This window comes from Nicotiana tomentosiformis, chromosome 2, assembly GCF_000390325.3.
Source record: "Nicotiana tomentosiformis chromosome 2, ASM39032v3, whole genome shotgun sequence".
NCBI lineage: Eukaryota > Viridiplantae > Streptophyta > Magnoliopsida > Solanales > Solanaceae > Nicotiana > Nicotiana tomentosiformis.
Window position 1 is genome coordinate 13,568,668 of NC_090813.1, and position 22,707 is coordinate 13,591,374.

At 34.6% G+C, this 22,707-nt stretch overlaps 2 protein-coding genes across 3 annotated transcripts; one reads left to right on the top strand and one right to left on the bottom strand.

Moving 5' to 3' along the window:
- The first annotated feature begins 5,421 nt into the window (after nucleotides 1-5,421).
- LOC104098774 (calcium-dependent protein kinase 20-like) lies at nucleotides 5,422-11,663 on the top strand. The gene is made up of 7 exons (XM_009605594.4): nucleotides 5,422-6,697; nucleotides 8,805-8,948; nucleotides 9,048-9,200; nucleotides 10,192-10,307; nucleotides 10,655-10,822; nucleotides 10,981-11,205; nucleotides 11,332-11,663. The coding sequence occupies exons 1-7, from the start codon at nucleotides 5,812-5,814 to the stop codon at nucleotides 11,410-11,412; spliced, it is 1,773 nt and encodes a 590-aa protein (XP_009603889.1). The 5' UTR covers nucleotides 5,422-5,811; the 3' UTR covers nucleotides 11,413-11,663.
- A 773-nt stretch (nucleotides 11,664-12,436) lies between these two features.
- LOC104098775 (prolycopene isomerase, chloroplastic) lies at nucleotides 12,437-19,207 on the bottom strand. 2 transcript variants are annotated; one of them, XM_009605595.4, is made up of 13 exons: nucleotides 18,543-19,207; nucleotides 16,788-16,994; nucleotides 16,592-16,691; nucleotides 15,673-15,755; nucleotides 15,529-15,585; nucleotides 15,304-15,456; nucleotides 14,389-14,467; nucleotides 14,102-14,250; nucleotides 13,888-14,022; nucleotides 13,667-13,780; nucleotides 13,405-13,515; nucleotides 13,197-13,305; nucleotides 12,437-12,862 (listed from the first exon to the last, which is right to left on the bottom strand). In XM_009605595.4, the coding sequence occupies exons 1-13, from the start codon at nucleotides 19,011-19,013 to the stop codon at nucleotides 12,789-12,791; spliced, it is 1,842 nt and encodes a 613-aa protein (XP_009603890.1). In that variant the 5' UTR covers nucleotides 19,014-19,207; the 3' UTR covers nucleotides 12,437-12,788. The 2 variants fall into 2 exon arrangements, with proteins under 2 accessions (XP_009603890.1, XP_070051095.1); XM_070194994.1 differs by having other exon boundaries at nucleotides 12,619-12,854; nucleotides 13,188-13,305; nucleotides 18,543-19,147.
- Nucleotides 19,208-22,707: the final 3,500 nt, after the last annotated feature.

A 22,707-nucleotide genomic window follows, 5' to 3' on the forward strand; every position in this document is an offset into this window, starting at 1 on the left:
TTCTGAATAATGTATTTTGATGTACACTTGAATAAAATGAATGATAATGTATTCTGAATAATGTATTTTGATGTATTTTGTATTATGAATCATGTATGTTGTTGTATACATGATTAAGCTGAAGAATTATGAATGCTGCTTTGCAATATGTATTTAGTAAATCATGAAACATGTGATATTGTATGCACATGCATATAAGTGTATTATGTAACATGTATTGATATACATATAATATTATATTCACATGTATATAAGTGTTTTCAGATTATATTTACACAAAACATATACAGACTTGCATATATATACTAAAGAGGTTAAAAAATATTAACCTCAGAATTCTCCCCAATAGGTATATCATGTTGTGTTTGGCATTTGGAATTATTATGCAAGTTGGCCTCGGTTGACATTTGAATACCACCATCATGTCTCCTAGTATATTTTTTCCTTTGGTAAACCATTTCTGTATTCTGATTGGCTTTTGCATTTTCAAAGAGCTTTTTGAAATTTTCGTTGATCAATGTTCGTAGAGAAGTAAACTCACCCATCACCTAATGAATACAAAAATAATTATAGATGGGTTAGAAAAATATATGAAAGTTAATACATGAATGGTAAAATTTAATATGTTTTAACAATACTTACATAATCCTTGAATGAATTTAGATCCTGCCTCAAAGCATACAAATCATCAGATTTAGAATCTGCCGGCTTCTTAGAACTCAATACAGTTTCCTTGAATTCAATCTTATCAGTAGGAGAAAACTTTGTTTGAGGTATTGCAGGCACATGTGGGATTGGACTATCTGCAGTTGAGGGGTCACTTAACTGATGTTTGCGCTTTTTGTGGGGCGGTGATAAAGATGGACCAACGCTTGCATCAAGTTTTTTCTTAGGTTGAAGAGGCGGTGTTGGACGAAAGTCATCAGAATCATTATCATTGTTGTCTGAAGGAATAAGACTTTTCTCTACATCAACACCATCCGGAGTAACCTGAATAACAACAAGCTTTGTAGCGCTAGGTTGAATGTTGTTGTATTTCATCTAAAAACAGGAACACACTCAATGTGAGTTGTATTATATATTCTAATGTATTCCAGTAAAACAGAAAAATTGTGATACAGTTGTATGATGTATGCAACTGTATTTAATTTTTAATTTCAATATTGTGTCATGTATTCAACTGTATTCGGCTTGCTTATGAAAACAGGGACATAGATGTATTATGAATGCAACTGTATATAATTTTTAGTTTCAACATTGTATTATGTATTCTTTTGTATTCGATTTAGTTATGAAAACATGGGCATTGATGAATGATGTATGCAAATGTATTTGATTAAAAATTAAAAAAAAATTACTAACAGAAATATATGTTTACTAAAATAACATACAATTAAATAATAGTAACTTATCAGATTTCCTTGATCATTGAACATGTTGTTCATCAAGTAAGCATAAGTTGGCTGGTTGACTGTAGATTTTTAATTGAGTATTTTGGGCATTCGGTTATCAACTCGGAGTGCAATTTTGGGGTCAACCTTTGAACAGCACTCATAAAACCATACTTGCATAGCAAGAGGTATCCCAGCTATCCTGTAGTACTTTTTCTAAGAATCCATCTTCTTGCTAATAGATCTGATAAGGGCCTGGAATGCATCCTTACCCCATGGATAATCAGAATATCTCCCGCTCTCGACCAAGTCAAAATGTAGTCTTGGAATGGTTGAGCAGTTCTTCTCAGAGGATAATATGAAAGTATGAATGAAATACAACAAAGCTATATTAATACCATCCCCATCGTTATCATAACCCCAATTCTTGTCATCAAATCACTTCACCAAATCTTTCTTCTTGACATTCTTTGCATCGCCAAAGTATGGATCCACAATCCTATTAGGCTTCTTTGTGTTAAACCGAAAATCTTCAACGTCACTAACACAATTGAGACCAGTGACTACCGCAAACTCCCTGATTGAGAAGCATAATTTTGTACCATTCATATATATTGAAAATGAATCATCATGGCTTTCTTCCAGATGCAGAACCATGAAGCACCTGAACAATTGATGTTGAACCTCGCAGTGCTTCATTTCGATGAAACTTCCAAAATAAGTATTACAAAATAATTTGTACTGCTCTGGTGTAAGCTTCTCTTTGAGGTCGGAGACTATATTTGTGTTAGTGAAGGAACTGATATGTGGTGATACAACATGCGGGTGTTTAACAAAGAGTTTTATTTCCTGCATACAACAAAAATTAAAAAGATAAAATAAATGATTGAAAATACATATGAATACATATATTTGGTATACATAACACATTCATGATTTACAAATATAATGTATTGATAATTACCACAAAAAATGAGAGATATGACAATGACTGTTGTTCTAAATACAACAGAATACAGTTGGCTTGAGAATGATGATGAGAACACTTAGTTGGAATATATCACTAAAGCTAGAACAACATACATCTAAATACATCTAAATACAACTGTGAAAGTCACTGTAATAAATATTTATCAGTGTTGGCACTATTGAATACATATAAATACATTAAAATACAAAGAATAAAAAAATAGTGTATATGGTAATAATCAATGTATGAGGACTAAAGTACATATAAATACATCTACGATTACCTTTTCGCTCAGTATTTCCGAGCTAATTCCTATATCGACCTCTTTTCTCTTAACCCCTGAATCGTCATCCATAAGTTTTCTTCTCTTTTTCGCATCATGAAGTGTTGATTCTTTCGGAAATTTCTCAAATTGGGCTTGTTTCGATGTGTCATTGCATATTTTTGTTCTCTTTTCCGCAACTGTATTTACTGCTGAACCTGCAAATACATGTTCCTCTTGAGTGATTTGTAAATCGAAAGATAGCCCTTCGAAATTGAGTGCTTTGGTCGGTATACCTCGGATAACCCTCTTGTAAGGAGTTGAATCAGCCATTGGAGAAGAAATTCTGAGTTTTCTGTAAAAGCATAACAATGGTGATTATTTCTAAAAATATAGTACAGAGATACAGAAGAATACAGGTGCCAGCGAAAATCTAACAAGTTTAACACTTACAACAACTTTTTTGAGCAATCAATTTTGAAAATTGAGAGAGAGAATGAAGATGAATCAGTTGATAATGGTGGTTGTATTCGTGGGGAAGATACTGGGTTGGGAGAGAGATCGTGGCTTTAGCAAAATTGCATACAATACCGGTGTTATTGGGAGAGAGAGAAAAGAAAGTAGGAGACAGAAAAATATTTCACAGCGTATTTAATGGCTTAACAGTAGGAAGTGACCATAAATACATAATTTGCTATAAAACCTAAAAGGTAGCTATAGAAAATAAATTTTTAAAAAGGTATTTATTTATAATAAATAAGGTTTAAAGGTTTGCTATAGGAGGTAAAATTTCCTTTTTAAATAGTTCATTATCTGACCCATATTTTAGTGGATAATATGGGTGGTTACCTGTTTGAGTTTTTTTACACGCTTGATCCTTTTTTAACTATTATTTAAAAGAATAGCATCATTTATTGTTTATTCCATAAAGAGTACTTTTTTTTTTCATTATTAGCATATTATTAAAATTAAGCTCAACATTTAATAAGTTAACTGACTCACTAATCACAGGAAGTACTTTTTTTGTCCATCTCCATTCTCCTTTTCCAACATTCATCTTCTTCATTTCATTTTTGAAAATCTGATGCATATGTGAATGCCACCTAAATTCAAGATGTATTGATTTATACGTCTTTTTTACTTTGTATATCAAGTATCACTTTAATTCAAAAATGTATATAATTTTTGTATATTTATTTGTATAGTGCCATCCTATTTTAAGTTGTATTTTTAATGTACATTTCAAATATATTTTATATGTCAAGTGCCATTTTAATTCAGGATGTATTTTTTATATATATTTTTTGTATATTTATATGTCATCTTAATTAAATTTAAGATATATTTTTTTATGTATATTTCACATGTCTAAGTGTCATCTTAATTTAAGATATATTTTTTATGTATATTTTATATGTATTAATTCAATGTATATTTTTGATATATATGTTTTGTATATATTAACGTATATTATTATCGAAGTAAGATCTTTATGTTAAGAAATGAAGAAATAAAGAAAGAAAAACTTAAGAAAGATAATTAAAAAGAAAACGAATGGAACAAATTTAGAAAATATATTGGCTTCGGCAGAAAACAAAATTAAGAAGATGAAGAAAAAGAAGGAAAGCTAATAGATAAAGAGAGAGAGAGAGAAAAAAAGGCATGATATTTGTACTTAGAATTATTGACTTTCCATTCAAATTGCTTATGATTAGGGATTAATAATTAATATTCTTATTTTAATGGAACTGTGTGCTACAAATATAAATATTTTCCTGTCACGGCTGTAATATTGGATTTCATGCTAAGAATTTGTTATATTTCTTTTAAACTGTGATAGTTATGTAAAGTTCCCTAACTGTTTTCTTTTAACCATTTTGTCACTCCTAGGTGATCTCTTTAGAAATTTATTTACTACATTCACAATTAAACGCTTGAATGTATTTAGTATCTAATACCTTTGAGTTAAATATTATTATGAAGCTTGCATCTTAAAAATGATAGCATTCACATCCTAAGAATTATTTTTAACTTCACGTTGCAAAATATATAGATATAAATAGTCGTGGGGCTAAAATTTTTATTAGGGGCCCAAAATATAAAAAAATAAATTTACAGTGTAATTTTTCGACGAAGGGATGTCGGTTGACATCCCTTGGATCTTGATTCTTGAGTGCATGTGGCTCTGCCACCGGATATTAGACCGTACCTACCATAGTGTCACGAGTTTGCATTTACTCTAACATCATATTTCTCATTAAATTCACCATAACCAATACCTTGTTTGGATTCAAAATGACTTATCCATCGTCTAGTTTCAACTTGCATTTTCTTATAAATAAACTCGTATAAGTTATGTGGGAATTATGTATTATTTTATTTGGTATAAAAAGTAAAATATATTAGACTATTGAAAGACAAAAATGATTTTAAAGTAAGTACTTCTTGTTTAATAATAATAATAATAATAATAATAATAATAATAATAATTTCTTCATTATATATCAACTCATAATAATTCTTTCATTGTTCATCATCACATAATAATCATATTATTTATTACTACATAAAGAATCCTTACTGCATAATAACTTGTTTCCGAACTAAAAGATCCCTTATATTGTCTCTCTGTTCTATTTTTAATTGTGTGAAAAGGAAAAATAAAAAAACTTTACGTGGCAGTAGGTTGAAAAATGTGATTGCATGCTAATTCATGCATGACAAAACACTTCTCCAATCATCAACAGAATTAACGAACTGATCATCAATATTATTCCGATTGCCAAATCTATCCATCCGATCCATTTCATCTTTCTATTTCCTCACCATTTCCAACAATTTCCTCTCATTTAATTTCTCCTCAATTTCTTCCAAATCCCTAAGATATCATTTTCATTTGCCAGCTTCGATATTTGAGACATCTGTTGTTCAATTCTTAAATTTTCAGAAAATTCAGATTTTTGGTACGTTTTTTGTGTCGAGTGATTTAACATAAGAGTAGTTCGGTTGATTTTGATTTTAGTGGAGTATTTAATTTTTGGGATAAAAAAATTAGGGCTTCATTAAGGGTTCTGTTGAATTTTTATGAATCAGCAATGGCATGTTTAGATGGTACTGGAATTTGGGAAAAGTTGAGATTTTGATTTGAGCTAGCAGTATTTGTTTTGGTATTTTTTTTATATTTTTGGATGGGGAATAATTGTGTAGGACCCAAATTGGCTAACAATGGGTTCTTACAATCTGTTACTGCAGCCGTTTGGAAACCTAATCAATCTGAAAATTTACCACTCCCAAATGAAGGGGATAAAAGAAAAGAGAATTCAGTTGATTCATCAAATACAAATGATGCAAAGGGTTCTGATTATAACAAATCTTGTATTCAAAGTAATCCACCTCCACACCTTATGATAAATGGAGATAATACACAAATGAGTGTTAAAGAGGAGGTTAGGAATAACAACAAGAATGCAGATGCTAATGATAATGTTACTAATAAGCCCGTGGAGGGCGTGAAACAGAACAAGCCCGGTCATGTTAAGAGAGTATCGAGTCTGGGGCTTGAGATTGAATCTGTTTTAGGACGAAAAACGGGTAATTTGAAGGAAATTTATAGTTTAGGGAGGAAGTTAGGACAAGGGCAATTTGGGACGACATTTTTATGTGTAGAGAAGTCGAGTGGGAAGGAATTTGCATGTAAGTCCATAGCTAAGAGGAGGTTGAATACTGAGGAGGATGTGGAGGATGTAAGGAGGGAGATTCGGATAATGCATCACTTGGCAGGACAACCTAGTGTTGTACAAATTGTGGGGGCTTACGAGGATGCTGTTGCGGTTCATGTTGTAATGGAGCTTTGTGTGGGTGGAGAGCTTTTCGATAGGATTATACAGAGGGGGCATTATTCAGAGAAGAAAGCAGCTGAACTTGCAAGGGTAATAGTAGGTGTTGTAGAAGCATGCCATTCCTTGGGTGTTATGCATAGGGACCTCAAACCTGAGAACTTTCTTTTTGTCGATCAGCAAGAGGAGTCGCCCCTGAAGACGATTGACTTCGGGTTATCAGTGTTCTTCAGGCCAGGTATTCTCTTGAAAACACAATTTCCTAAATACTGGCATTAATATCACCAGTGGCGGAGCCACCTTATAGGAAGGGGTGTCATTTGACACCCTTTCGCGGAAAAAATACACTGTGTAGGTAGGTAAAAAAATAAATTATAGTATGTATATATACTATGTATTGACTCCCCTTAATTTTCTGGTATGTTTACTTTTATATATTTTGACACCCCTTAACCAAAATTCTGGCTCCGCTACTGTTTATATCACCCCCCCCCCAAGTCTGTCAATTATCTGTAACTCACTAGAGAGTCTATAATCTAATTTAAATGCTTAAAGATACTCTGCAAGGCAAAAAGTGTTTTCTTATTAAATTCTTGCGTTCAGTGAACTTTCTGCCGCCAGTACTGCTTATGCCTTGGCTCTTTCTCCAATGTATGAACCTATGATTGCTTTGTAACACCAGAAGGGGATTGAATTATTACACAAGAGTGGGTTACATTTAGGTTTAAGGCTTTCTAATATTAAACTCTTATTACCACACCTGATAGGTGTTCCATCCATGTGTCCCTAATAGCTGCAGGAGTTGTTTTTGAAAGAATTTACAAACCAATCTTAGAAATCTCTATACTTTGTTCATTGTGGGAAAGTAACTTCCCCAATGGATCTTGTGAAAGGGAAAAGAATTCTGAAAAGACTTTTATTGAAATTGGTTATTAACAACGTACAAGAGAGGTTCTTATTGGAGCTTTGAGTCACAATAAGTGTTGCTGAAAATCTTTCTTGCCAGAAAGCAACTGGTAATTGCACAGCAGAAAAAGTGATTCTCACTGCACACAGAAAACATCTATCCTCAATCAATGGAAAGACAAATTGTGACTCGAATCTCCAGGATATAGTTCGAATTGGTGGCTGAAGAGTTTCACTGGAGAAGTTGTTTGATGATGCCAAATGACGTTGGCTAAAGACACGATACCACCGAAAAGAGGCACGGTCCAGTTATCCAGAACAGTTATTGTTGAGAGGATGACTAGATTATGGGTGGAATGCTGGTCAGAATAGGAGTTGTGTCACCAGAATATTAACGAAAATAGGCATGGTGTTGTTGGAATAATTATTAGAAAGTGGTACAGTGCTACAGGAAGGATTATCGGAAAAAGGTGTGGTGCTGCAAGAAGGATTATCAGAAAGAGAAGTAGTACCACCAGAACCGTCATCACAAAAAGATAATAATAGTATAACTATGACAAGAAAATAAAACCTTATGGCATAATTCTGGTCATTAGTAGGAAGGCACTCCGCAATTTGAGTTTTGAGATTGAGGTGTAGTTGTTGTAGGCAGATACTACTTAAGTCTCTACCAAAATTGTAAAGACTCTAATACCATGCGAAAAAAGAAAAGAAGAGAGCAAAAAACTCTTTTTGAAGTTGGTTATTAACAACATATTGAAAGTTCCTATCTTAGGAGTTTTGAGCTCCACGATATGAGGAAAATTCTCTAATTCTTGGGATTATTAATTATTATGAAATACTCATTAGAAATATTCTAAAAAGAATCATTATACTTAAACAATATTGTTAATGATTTTCTAGACTTTCCACCATAACATAAACATTAAACATGTTCTATACACTGTTCTTAATGATTCTTTTAAGTTTCCAATAGTCTAATCCTGATTTAATAGTAGCAAAGAGCATGAATGTACTTATAAAGACATCCTTGAAAGTAGTGAAAAAGTCTAAAATGGAGAAAATGGTATTGCTCTTTGTTAGCATTTACTTGCTTGATTTTCGGTATGTTAGTTTGGGCTGTTCTATCTTGTTTCGTAACTTAAGAATTGTAGGGTGTCTGCTTGACATTGCCTTTTCTTAGAGCAGAAGCCACACAATAATATGACCTGCTATTTTCATACCTATTTTCACATTAAGCTTATTAAGGCAGAGTGTTTACTGTTCATATAATAGGCTACTATTATTACTTTCATTTTAATCTTATCTTTTAGTTTTACTTTAGTTATTACAGATAAAATGAAATTATAAGAATCAGTTGCTGTTCTTCTGGTTTCCTCTAGCTGTTTTATGAGCTGTATTCCTTCACCTAATCAAGAATACAAATATGGTGCACTCAGGTGAAACCTTTGGTGATGTCGTTGGAAGTCCTTACTATGTGGCACCAGAAGTGTTGCGGAAGCATTATGGTCAAGAGTGTGATATTTGGAGTGCAGGAGTCATTATTTATATACTACTTAGTGGTGTTCCTCCATTTTGGGACGGTAAGTTTTTTTTGACCTTTCTCCTTTGCAATTTGATTTTATAATCCTTGAAGCAACATGAAGACCATGCGGCTTATGAATTTTGATGTTTTGCACCAGAGACGGAGCAAGGAATATTTGAACAGGTTTTAAAAGGGGAACTCGACTTTGTGTCAGAACCTTGGCCTACTATATCAGAAAGTGCAAAAGATCTAGTCAGAAAAATGCTTGTGAGAGATCCCAAAAAGCGGTTGACAGCCCATGAAGTTCTTTGTAAGATGCAGTATTCACCAGTCTGATCCTTTATGCTCTTCTCAGTGTTATGTATGTTTTCAGTATATAATGATGCTTCTCATCCTTTCTTCTCTGCATCATATGGCCTTGTCCTCTGGATCAATTGCTTGCTAAGATAGATTATCAACTGTCTCGATATGCTTCTAAAGTTATTCTTATTATATAACTTACTTAAAAATTCTTCTGTACTTTTGCTGGAAATATATTCTTATCTGTTGTTGAAAAGTCTTTGTTTTACTATTATTTCCAATGTTATTTAAAGAAAATGGAAGATCACTTAGTTTTGATGAAAGTAACTGGAAATGCCCAATAAATTTAGTTCTTGGAACTGGTAGCACTCAGCACCGACAATAGCTTTTCCTGATTGCAGCATCTGCTATATTAAGGAACCAGATATATTTAAGTTCTTGCATTTTCTTTCTGGATACACATCCGCTCATGTGCAATATGTGCATTGGAGGATATGTAAACATCAAAATTTTCTTCTACCTCTTGAAATCAGATAACTTTAAGAAAAAAAAAAAGAATTAAACCAGTGGTATATCTCAAACTCAGGTTTTGTGCAGCTTAGAGTTTATAGATTTGGAGTTTGGCCAAATTGTTGGCTCGTTGAGACTTGAGACGTGTAATCAGAGGACCTATGTTCCAGGAGTAATAGCTTCTTGCTTTGTTTTTTTGACCTTTTATTATATGTTAAAAAGGGTTACAGTATGAAGATGATTTCAGATCTTCTATATGAGCTTCTTTGAGTGAGATTAACAGAGACCAATATATTGTGTGTGTGTGTGTGTGTGTGGTGGTGGTGGTGGTTGGGGGGGGGGGGGGGGGTTGGTGATGGAAGAAGCAGTTGTATATTGGTACAACTAAGCTTCTCTTTTAAAAGAAAGGGCATCAACTTCTGCTTGTACGCTCAAGGAGCACACTAAAATGCTATTTTACATGAATGACATATATGTATTATCTATGTCAGGTCATCCATGGGTCCGTGTTGGTGGGGTTGCTCCAGATAAGCCTCTTGATTGTGCTGTCCTAAGTCGTCTCAATCAGTTTTCTGCAATGAACAAATTAAAGAAGATAGCAGTCAGAGTAAGTTATTCTAATTGTTCAGACCTATCATCGCTGAATTTACCTGAGTAATGGCATTCATTGCATTTATGCAGAAAGACAAGGGCGACAATCCTTTCAAGAAAGAAAATGTCATGGCTAATCTAATTAGTAACCTTTCCATTTTCTTCCTAATTGGCTTGTATTTGGAAAGAAAATGCCAGCTATATATATATATATATATATATATATATAGCTGTTCCATGCTTATACACATTTCTCACTAATTTTTAAATGAGGAACAGGAAAAGGACATTGAAACATATTACTGTATCAAGTAATACTGGTTTTTAGTTGTTACACTTGAGCAATCTCTATTTGCTTTTTAGGTAATTGCTGAAAGTCTGTCTGAAGAGGAAATCGCAGGACTGAAGGAAATGTTCAAAATGATAGACACCGATAACAGTGGAAATATTACGCTAGAAGAACTGAAAAAGGGTTTGGAAAGAGTGGGTGCCGATCTGATGGATTCAGAAATAGTTAGCTTAATGCAAGCGGTAAGTGATACTTTTTATTATGTTCCAGAGCATGCTTATGTACATCATAGACAGCTTTAAATAGCATTGCAAATCATGTTGGTATATCAGATCTTCTTAAAAATAAACTGTCAGAAAAGATCCTTACTAAACAACCTTTCTGTGTTTGGATAATTCAGGCGGATATTGATAATAGTGGTACCATTGACTATGGCGAGTTTATAGCTGCTATGCTCCATTTAAACAAAATTCAGAAGGAAGATCACATGTATGCTGCTTTTTCATATTTTGATGAAGATGGTAGTGGATATATCACACAGGATGAGCTCCAAAAGGCTTGTGATAAGTTTGGTTTGAGCGATATCCCCATTGAAGAGCTTATGCGTGAAGTTGATCAAGATAATGTAAACCCTATTATTCTTATCTTCAGTGTTCCTTTTTCTAATATCTTGCAGATATGTAAATGTGCATTGTCAAACATAAAAGCATATATAAGATCATAACATTCATGTACCTATTTTCTTTTCCAGGACGGATACATCGATTACAGTGAATTTGTAGCAATGATGCAAGACACTGGCTTTGGTGAGAAGAGAAGCAAAAGAGTGTAAGCATTGGTATACCATAGGCCTTAAAGCCTGGTAAGCTTGATGTCACTGATTACACATAAACTGCTTGTGTATATCATCCACGTAGGTATGTGAAACAAGAAACTTCGATTGCATTATGCTGTAAAGATTAGTCAGGCATTGGTATTACATCCACAGGAGTATGTGAAACAAAAACATGGATTGCATTATGCTGTAAAGATTAGTCAGGCATCAGAGATGAAAGCGAACTTTTATGATCCTTCTTAGCTCTCCATTTTGTATCTTATATTTTTTGTTTCTTTCTGTGGAAAGAATCAATATTCATAAAATCAGCCCACTTAGATTTATGCTTGCTCATCCAGTTGATCACCTTCTTAGTGTGGATTGAGCAGAAACAGTTCAGACAGAACTTTATACCTCAAGCCCGGCTACTTTGGTTCAATATGTATCTTCAACAGAAGTTGTGGTACTGCTACTTGCTCACAAGGATTTTCTTTCCTCTACATGCAGCCATTTATAGGTCCCTCTTTTACCCACCTAGATGATTTTGGGGCAATAACTTAGCTTTCTTTCGTTTAGTAGTATGAATTATTCGTTTCTGTGGAGTTTAACTTTTGTTGCCAGCTAAAATTGGTCTGATGATGTGTAGTAGCTGTTCTTTTTTTTAAGATTCTGATTAGTTGGATTAGGTTCTGAACTGTACATATATAAGTCAGAAATAACATACCCTGTTTTAATTTCAATTTTCCTACTAGGTAGCTAAAAACACACATATAATGTGCATTCAATACTATTTCTTGTGAGTACCTCATTCTAGGGATCTTCTTGAGATTTAGACTTGATTGCTAGGTAACTTGCAGTCATGGTGATTTAATGTTCCTTTTGGAAGATTAACCTTTTGATAATGTACCAGAACAGATGCCAAGTGGACTGAAGGGTGTATTCTTATTGCTATTTAGTACCTCAGTAGTTGAGTAGTTTAGCTACATTTCATAATTGATTCTCATAGAAGAATAACGTTTGCATCAATGTGATATACAACATATACCTGGAAATTTTCTTTTGTTCTATAACTATGGATCTGATTGTTACCAGAATGTTATAGCAAATGATCCACAATAGACATTGAATAGATTTGCAAAATCAAAACAGCTTTTAGTATCTTATGACCTGAATTGGATCTCATTTCCGGCTCATTTACATAAGAAGATAAGAGGTAATAACCCATTGAAGTAAAAAATTTGGCACTAACCAATGCATTGCCCAACAAAATAAACATGTGCCTTATATTAGATGTTTCTGGCAGAAGCCAATCACTTGACTGCCAAAGTATTGTCATATGATTTTTTTTTTTGAGAAGTTTGTCGTATGTTTATTTTTAGCTTAACGAGTAGATATTATGCTAGTGTCCTTAACCAACCGAGTAGTCTAAGAAGACCACTGTCCAGCACCTCTGATTTTTTCTCAAATCCTGTGACAGAAAAAAGAGGATATCAAAATCAGACACAGTTACTTTATGGTGATATGGATATAAACTAAACATAAGGTACATAAATTCCATATTGTTGAGCATATTGTATTAGATTATTGGATGTCAAATAAAACTTTTCATCAATAAACAAAGTAATAAGACCACTTATTGCCGATTGGCATATATTAAGTCGATACCTCCCTAGCGGGAACCTTTTGAAGGCCACAGAGCAAATTATAGTAGAGCTAGTGATATGTGTAATAAAAATATCGCGACAAATGCAATCAGGACTTTCAAGTTCTGAAAATTGAATATCTTGTCAAACCATGTTTACCTAAGTCAGCAGCAACTCGGTGAGCACACATTACTCCTGAAAAGGCAACAGCTATAACACCTTGTCCAGGAAAGCAACTATCGCCAACACAATATAGACCATCTATAGCCTGTAAGCTCAGAAACCATACGGAACAGTTTATTCTGTGCGCTTCTATTTACCAGTAGAGCAGTGAAGCAACTAGATACAGAAGGAATAATTAACTTACAGTGGTATTGAAAGGCATTCCAAGTAATCCCTTTGGAGTTCCGCGTGGCATTGGTCCATAGGTACCACTATCACGAGCAAGGTATCGTCTATGTGTCTTTGGTGTTCCCACCTACAAGAGTCCAATCATTATTATAAATGGATGAAGCCCCAAGGCACGAACTATTTTAGCAAGCATAAGATGCGTGTCGATTTGGTACTGAAGAAAGCTAATTATTGTTCACTATGACCAACTATTCAGTTCATAAAATCATGACTTGTACCTCTTTAAAGACGATAGATGACTTGAGCCCTGGGAAGAGTGTCTTTTCAAGTCTGCTTATAATTCTTTCAGCAACAAGCTCTTTCTTTGCTTCATAGTCTTTCAGAGAGAGTCCCTAGTAAGTAAAAACACCTCAACTTCAATTTCCATTTTTAAAAAAAAAACGATGACAAAGATACACAAGAGGTTACTTTCGACACTGAAGGCATATAGTAATTTTACCTCCCAATCTTCTATGCTTGACGTTGTAAAAATGTGAAGAATATGGTGTCCTTCTGGGGCCAATGATGAATCAAGAACTGTAGGAATGCTCAAGAATATACTTCCATATGGTTTCTCCAAATTTGTCCAATTATCCTGTAAAATCAAGGGATTGTGAATGTGAGCTTTAAACAGGAAAAAATAAACAACAAACCCATTGAAGTGCCAATAGTACCTCAAGGGTAAAATGGTGGCAATCAGTGTCTGGCGGAAGAACATCTGCTTTAACGCCCAAGTGAATAGAAAGAAAGGAAGGTGCTTTTACATAAGCTTTCTGGAAAGCTTCTTCTTCTTTTGGCAGATTCTCGGCTTTTAAAAGCTTTCCTACAATGTACGACACTTGACATGAGAAGACAAGATTTGAAGAGAATCAAATGTGTGCAAGAAAACCGCAGTACTGGCTCTAAGACAAAAGAATCTTAAGAAAACACATGAATTATGCTGGCTTCCTGGAAAACTAACCAAAAGTATCCCATCTGGTGGCATTTGATACTATGGTTTTAGCGTAAAACTTCCTTCCATTGGAAAGCTTCACTCCCACCTAAAAGAAAAAGAAGAGTTTGAGAAAATGGCCTGGCATGCACACTGGCGAACACAACATTGACAAATGCGAAACAAGACATGATTAGGACATTGAAAAATACAATTTCATTATATTGTTACGTAATTTGGTCATGTATGTATAAATACGTAGACACTTTCTGTATAATAATTTCAGGGGCGTAACTGACATCCAACTAAAGGGGATGTAGGACCTACCCAAATGATAAGTAAAATATCACAATATATATCAGTTACAATCAAGTATAGAAACGTATAACATTTTAACATACAGATGTTTGGTCTTCCCTCTTCCTTCGTTGTCGTCACACTTTTCATCTTTTACTATATACTACTACCCAATTTTAAAAATATTTTAACATCCTAACATGCTAATATTACCTTAAATCTTAAAACGGCTCGTCTAGATGCAGTTAGGCATACCGAGGACCTATATAGGACAAGTGTTTTTGATGGTCAAACAGTGGAAAGACGATTTGACGATAGTTAAAAGTGTGTGTGACATGTGTTACTGTATGTCTAACAGAGTGTCGGCAAAGACATGTCCAATACGAACACCAGAACAACAGTTTTGCATATCACAATAGGAATAATCACTCTAAACAATAATTTCACAATGGTTCTAGGACCAAGACTCACAGTGGAAAGACGATTTGACAATAGTTAAAAGTGTGTGTGACATGTGTCACTGTATGTCTAACAGAGTGTCGGCAAAGACATGTCCAATACGAACACCAGAACAACAGTTTTGCATATCACAATAGGAATAAACACTCTTAACAATAATTTCACAATGGTTATAGGACCAAGACTCACAGCTTTGCCGTTGTCCAAAATGATACTTGTGACATTTGCCCTATAAAGTATCTGACTTCCCTGATTAACCAAGCCTTTTGCTAAGGATTTGGCAATCTCGCCAACTCCACCCACGGGATAGTTGATTCCTCCAAAATGTCTGTCACATAGAACCTGCAGAAAGCAACTCATGAGAAAATGGATATCAATAAACACAAGAAGGCCTAAGGTTAAATGCAGAATTACCATGCTTGCATTGATCATTGGTGTTTGTAATGCATTAACTGTGCTCACAATAAAACACTGCAAAAGAGAAAATATAGTTGAATTCTTCAAAAGGTAAAGAAATCATCAAAACTTTTAGTAAGTTGTACAGATTATTTGCCTCACCTCTGCATCTATGAAGGCCAGCAACCCGGGATCTTTTATATACTTCCGAGCAATGTCACCAGCATTCTGGGGCAAATAGTAGGCTGTGATGAATAACATTGGCATAAATTAAGATTCAATAGAAGGATATTCAATCATTCTGTGCTGCACAAATGTCAGCATGAAAAAATGACCCTATAATTGGAGAGTTATTCTTAAATTAGTCCGCAAGATGGATATTGGCAAATGCCAATAATGACAGGAAGAACCTATCATAAGTAGAACGCTTTTGGGTATTAACACATCTATGAAGGAATTTTCCATGATTTATGAGCCATCAGTCGGACTGCAAATTTAAGTAAATGCACTACAAAAATTTAAAGCATGTAAATCAGAACTGTTAAACACAAGAAGGGTGATTTGATAGCATAAGATCTCATTATCTTTATGCAAAAGGATACCAAGTTAATTGGCGTTATACAGTGGAACGAAGTCTGTGTTTGATCAGCGAAAATGACAAAAGCCACCTAAGATGGGAAATGTTACAATCTTTGGTCATGAATTTCTTGATTATTGAGAAAAAGGTCAGAGTAAAAAATCAGAGTAATCTGTATTCAGAACTGTATTAAATTTTGGCAACTACTGAGTTCTACAAGCTTTTTCAACACTATCACTTGAACATATGTTTAATTATGCAACTACAGTTATCGTGCGAGATACAGCATCTCTCTGGACTTGTCCTGCTATTAATGTAAATTTGTATACCAATAAAAGGACATGAAACAAAGTCAATTTGAAACAACTCTCTGCATCCATTTCTAGCATTGCGGGAGCTTAGTGCACTAGACTGCCTCTTTTACCCATTTCTAGCACTAGGACTGAAGGCACAGCTAAAGAAATATAACATTTGAAGTTAAAAGGAAAAGAGAAAAGAAATTACCGAGAGTCAAGCATTCGAGGGGCTTCTTAAAAAACTGGCCAAAAAGGTAGATGGGTTCCTCCAAAGACTTCAGTTCCAAAGAATTCAGAGAATTAAAGATCTGTGCATCCATATTCAACAAATGATTTTGAGTCTAAATCAGGAAGTCCAAAATTTAAAGCAAGCTGCAGTCACCTTAATGTTAATGACCACAAACCTTCCAGCATTCACTGTAGAATTTGATAATCCCTTCTTTTTCATGTGGAAATTTACTCACAAGCTCTTGAATGAAGTCATCATATTCTCGGTGTACACGGACAGAAAGGTCATTGGGTAGGTGGAAATGCACAGTTGTTGGGTCAGGTATAACTTCTAATTTACATCCTACTGCTGCCAATGCTTGAGTTATCAAATTGAGGTTTCCCTGTCAAAATATGTGAAACATCCAATCACATGTAAGCACCGCAGACCACATACAACAGAACAAAGCATACACCACTGCCAGTACAAATTATGTTAATGACAGAGTTATCATAGGTAGTTATTGGGATGACATTCTTCAATTGAAACAGAGTCTCTTCCAGCATTTTCAGACCAAGAAGCTCGGAAAAGATTGAGATACTTCCGAGGCATCAACATGACCCAATCTAGAGCATAAAACATGCATCAGACATACTCGAGGAAACAGGGATGGAAATATTTGACCACTCGCACTTATTAAATCTAAATTTAGAGCTCCAGCTGGGGTAGAAAAGCCCCTCATAGATCCAGATTAATGTAGATAGATGGTCGGCAAGGTGGAATTACCTCACTACAACCCAACCTAACAATGCTTTGTTGTGAACATTGTACGTTGGTTTACGAATTCCCATGTGATATTCAATAGGATGTTATTATTTTCATTCTTGTACACGTCTTCCAGGAAATGAACTACTCCATAGTATGGTCATACAAAACATGAACACATTGTTAGCTATACTAGTGCAGACTTGGTACGTGCACCTTTTGATAGACGTTCCAACTATGGGTATCGTGTGCTTGTTGATGGTACCATGAAAAGTAAGAACTGAAATATAATTGCCAGATAAGGACTATGGTAAGATAACAAGTGATGACAACAGCAACATGTGAACTGATGCAATGAAACAACTATTCTTGGGACTGAAGTTTGAAGAGATAGATCGGAATAAGAACATTATATGCACTACACATACATCAAATACTGGAAGGACTAACCACATAGGAGAAAATATGATATTTGGGGACATCACCAGCTTTGTTAAATTAACCAACCAACTGCAGACAATTACTTGAAGTCTCTTGTCAGTCTGTTAATTAGTTACATATACAGCAAGCTTGGGACATTTGACATGTATGCACCAACTTGACCCAAAATGTTAAAGAGTATATGCACATGGGTAAATAGGTTTTCTACAGTGCTATTCTTCAGAATTTTGTTACTCTATAGCATGGCATATATAAAAGCACGAGGCATAAAGCATTGTATCTGCGAATTGTCAAAATCTATTCTCTTGTTTTTGCAATGTCATCACAAAAGAAGGCTGGGGGCAGGAAACCATATGGGAAGAAGACCTTGTATCATAGTTTAACAGTTGTTATCAACCAAATTCTAGGAGGACCTAAATTTGGGAAAATGCAAGGAAACTTATAACTGATCCGTCCTTAAGTATCAGATATTTCTCCTAGACTAGTGCGTCATTCAAACGGATTTACAACTAGAAAAGTTTGCAATATTTTCTTCTAAACCAGCAGATAATATTTCAGGTGTAGTCCCATATCATCCAAAAGAGGAATAGTTAGAAGAGTACTTGTGTATATAGCTAAGGCACCCAAGAAAAACTGATTTCAAGAATCAAACAGCAGATGACAACATGAGAAATATAGAGGTACTATTCAGTATGAAGGACTATGACTGAATCCAAACAGAAAGAAAGTATACAGACAAACTAACCTTATCACTGAATCCAAACATGACTGAAGAACCAACATCAAAAGTATAACCATCCCTCTGGTAAAACCCAGAGCTTCCACCAGGAATAACATACTTCTCCAAAACTAAAACCTTAGCTCCCTTAACTGCTAGCTGTGTTGCTGCCACTAATCCGCCTATTCCTGACCCTATTACAATGGCATCATAGCAGCAACTCTCATCTATTTCTACATCACTACTTCCATAGCTCTCCACTCCTTTATCTACAACTGCTTTCAACTGTGAAACAATACCCCATTTCCTTCCCTTAGTCTTATTCAGCCCCAAATTCAAGCCATGAAGCTGCTGGACATCAGTACAATTCCCAATTCTCAAAGGGTCAAAACAAGAACTTATCTTTTTACTGTTTCTGAGTTTGCTACCACCCAAGGCTACAATCTTGCAGTTACCATCAAGAAGTGAATTGGGAAACATAAAATTCAAGGTACCCATTTTTGTATTTCTCAAAATTTGGGCTTTAACCAACAAAGACTTGAAATTTTTGCCTTCAATTCTTCACCACTGTAACTGCAAAAGCACTGAATATTACAAAATCTTGAAAAAATATTTTCTTAAAAAATGTTCAAAATCCAAGATTACAGGCACCAACAACTATAAAAATTGAATCTTGACAATTCTTGGACCTCAGGGTACTCAAAAGGCTAGCTGAATAAAGTGTATTAGCAAAGTGAGAGAAGTATTTAGGTGGATTTTGATGAGGTGGGTATGAGCAAAGTGGAGGGTTCTTCACTTGTCTGTAGTGCTTGAAAACGAAAGAGAAGTGGATTGGCATGATTCTACTTTTGTGATTCCCAGTGGAGATGAGACAATATGGTATTTTTTGCTGGACAAGTTTTATTGAAATGTTTAGGTGCTTGCTGGCCAATTTGGTTAATGGTTAGTTATTTGTTACTATGTTAGGTTTCTGCTTGTTGGGGTCTTGGGGAGTGGATTGTGATTATGTAAAAAGGTTGGAGTTTGTTAAAGTCCCAAATGGTCCTGAACTATAAGCATGATGCTTTAATGATCCCATAATATTACTTTTCTTTCCTAATGGTTCATACTCATGTAGCTGCAAATACCGGTTAAATTTATCAATGTAACGCGAGCAACATGAAAGGATTCATATAACTAATCTCAATTTACTTAGAACTGAGATGATATAATAATAATTTTTATTGTTTATGACTTTATGTGACATACAAATGATAACATTAAGGGTTACCTTGTTAGAATCGGCAAAAAATATTTTTATTTCAAAAACAACTTATCGCATCAACATAATCACTTTCACTTTCCATAACAAAAATAAAATAAAGTCAATCTATTCCTGAAATTGTGGTCAGTCTCGCTACCTCTTTAGTACTCTATCACTGAGCAAAAGGGCCTTTTTGATTTAATTCCAGAATTATTCACTATGTGGATAAAATATCTATAAGGTTGGAAAATAGTACGCCCGGTTCACCAGGTTCTACTACTGCAGAGCCATCCGTCTTCTCCTCCTTTCTATTGACGTTGACTCACGTGTCATTTTCAATCCCGGCGTATTTCGGATGCTTGAAGGACCCGAGGACTTAAGCTTTGCTAACAACTTGTTTGGATGGTTGTTAGCCATCGTTTTATAATATATTGTATTGTATCGTTTTATGAATATAACATTTGAATTGATTGTACTGTTTACTGTTGTTAAATAATATTTTGTTATTTGGTTTGACTTTATCGCACTAAACTGTAATTGATAAGTTTACTAAAATAACCTCAATTGTTTAAATATTAAATTTATCAAGAATTATACATAAAAATAATTTAAGAAAATCCTTTTTTACTAATTTATCACCAAATATGTCTTATAAAGAAAGGAACGAGAATTGCCATAACAAAGGAATAAGGAATTGGAGTTAAAATAATTAGAATTGGAGTTAAAATCACATTAGGAGAAAAAACGAAACAAAAAGAAGGCAAACCCTATACCTTTTACGTTAGAGTTGGAAGCCGCAGAAGTTCTGGAAAAAAGGACGAAGACAAAGTAGGTTATAGATTGGGATTTGGAGTTAAAATTTTAAAAAGGTAAAGGGTAAAATAGAATTATGGAGTAATAAGTTAGGGCATAATTGGAAAGAAAAATAGGAAACAATCCTGCCATAGCAAATCAATTGTTTTAAAAAATGGGACTTTTCATTGTTCCGAAATAATGGATTTTACAATACAATACAACCAATTTTAATGAAACAATCAAAATAAACATTATTTTGGGATAACAATACAATAAGATACAATGGGTAACACCCATCCAAACAAGTTGTAAAGCCGTGGAAAGGAGTGGACAATTGTATTTTGGCCTAGTTGGATTGGTTCTCAAGTAAGTTACAATTGAACCATATTGACAAGAATTAGAATTCCGGTAATATTTTGATTGGTGTCGTCTGTAGTAGGGGTGTTCAAAACCAAACCGAAAATCGAATCGCAAAAGTGGATTAATGATTTATTGGTATCGGGTTAACGGTTTAACAGATTGAAATTTTTTTATTAACGGCTTATCGATTTGGGGGCGGATTATTTAATTTTCTTAACGGATAATCCGTTAACCCGTTAAGAGTATATATATATATATATATATATATATAATTTATCTCGTTTACTGCTGCTCTCTAAATATATATTTATCCATATGTTACTATGTATATTAAATAATAAAAATCTCTTCCACACTTCCACTTATCCAGTACTGGATCAGTGTTACTCTATTAGAATTTGGGAACTTACCTTTTAGAAATCTTAAGTCCCTAATAACTCAGCGGGCAGCCAGCTAGCCTCTCATCTCTCGAGTCTCGCCTCTCCCTCTTCCTCTCGCCTCTCCCTCTCGCCGACTCACTGTCTCCCTCTCGCCTCTCGCCTCTCGCCATAGCCAGAACAACAGATGGTAAGTTTCTTTTCTTGTTGATGTCTTCAAAATATTCGGTCCTCACTGTTCTTTACACCTTCAAAATCAGAGAGCATCTCAAAGTATCCAGCCATTTCATGGATATGAAAATAACATCACTCTTGAGGTATCTGTTAAGATTATTTTTGCATCTAGTTTCGTTCTAGTCTGCAGTTAAATCCCTGTAGTATCACATGTATGTTTGGCATTTGCTGCTTGGCATGAAATATTTCTGTAGATAATCCTCTGAACTTTCTAAATTAAAATAGAAAAGGCGATGTTGTATGACCTTATTCTTTTGTATTTACCATTGTTTGCCATTGAGTTTGTCAGAAATATATTCTGGAGGGGTGTGGCTTGGAGTTGGGATATTTCTTTTTATAATTGTTGTTGGAAAAAAAATTGACTATTTAGACCAGCTAGTATAATGTTTGGTAAGGCTCATTTATTTTTTCCTATCTGAACAAACCTTGGTTTGAGTCTTTTAGTTGAGGGTTTTATCTCTTTTAGCTCCTTGCTAATCATTTCCTCAAACTAACTATTGTTTCTGTCTTAATGTGATCTTGTCTTGTGTCTTTCTTTAATCTGTAGTATGGATGAAAATATACAAAGTAATAAGGTGATGGGTGAAAGTGGGGCTTCTAATTCAAATGCAATACGTAAAGCTGAAACAACGGAGTCAAATATAACCAAGAAAAGGAAAAAAGGCATGTTGTGTGGGATGATAAGCCGAATGTGGGTTTAGTACAGAAGGACGTCTTCTTGATTCATTAAGGAGTTCATTAACTCCTAAATTGGAGCAAGCTCTAGTGTGTCTTCAAGATTGGCTTCGAAATCCTAAGTCCCTAATAACTCAGCGGGCAGGCAAGCAGCCTCTCATCTCTCGAGTCTCGCCTCTCCCTCTTCCTCTCGCCGTCTCGCCTCTCCCTCTCGCCGACTCACTGTCTCCCTCTCGCCTCTCGCCATAGCCAGAGCAACAGATGGTAAGTTTCTTTTCTTGTTGATGTCTTCAAAATATTCGGTCCTCACTGTTCTTTACACCTTCAAAATCAGAGAGCATCTCAAAGTATCCAGCCATTTCATGGATATGAAAATAACATCACTCTTGAGGTATCTGTTAAGATTATTTTTGTATCTAGTTTCGTTCTAGTCTGCAGTTAAATCCCTGTAGTATCACATGTATGTTTGGCATTTGCTGCTTGGCATGAAATGTTTCTGTAGATAATC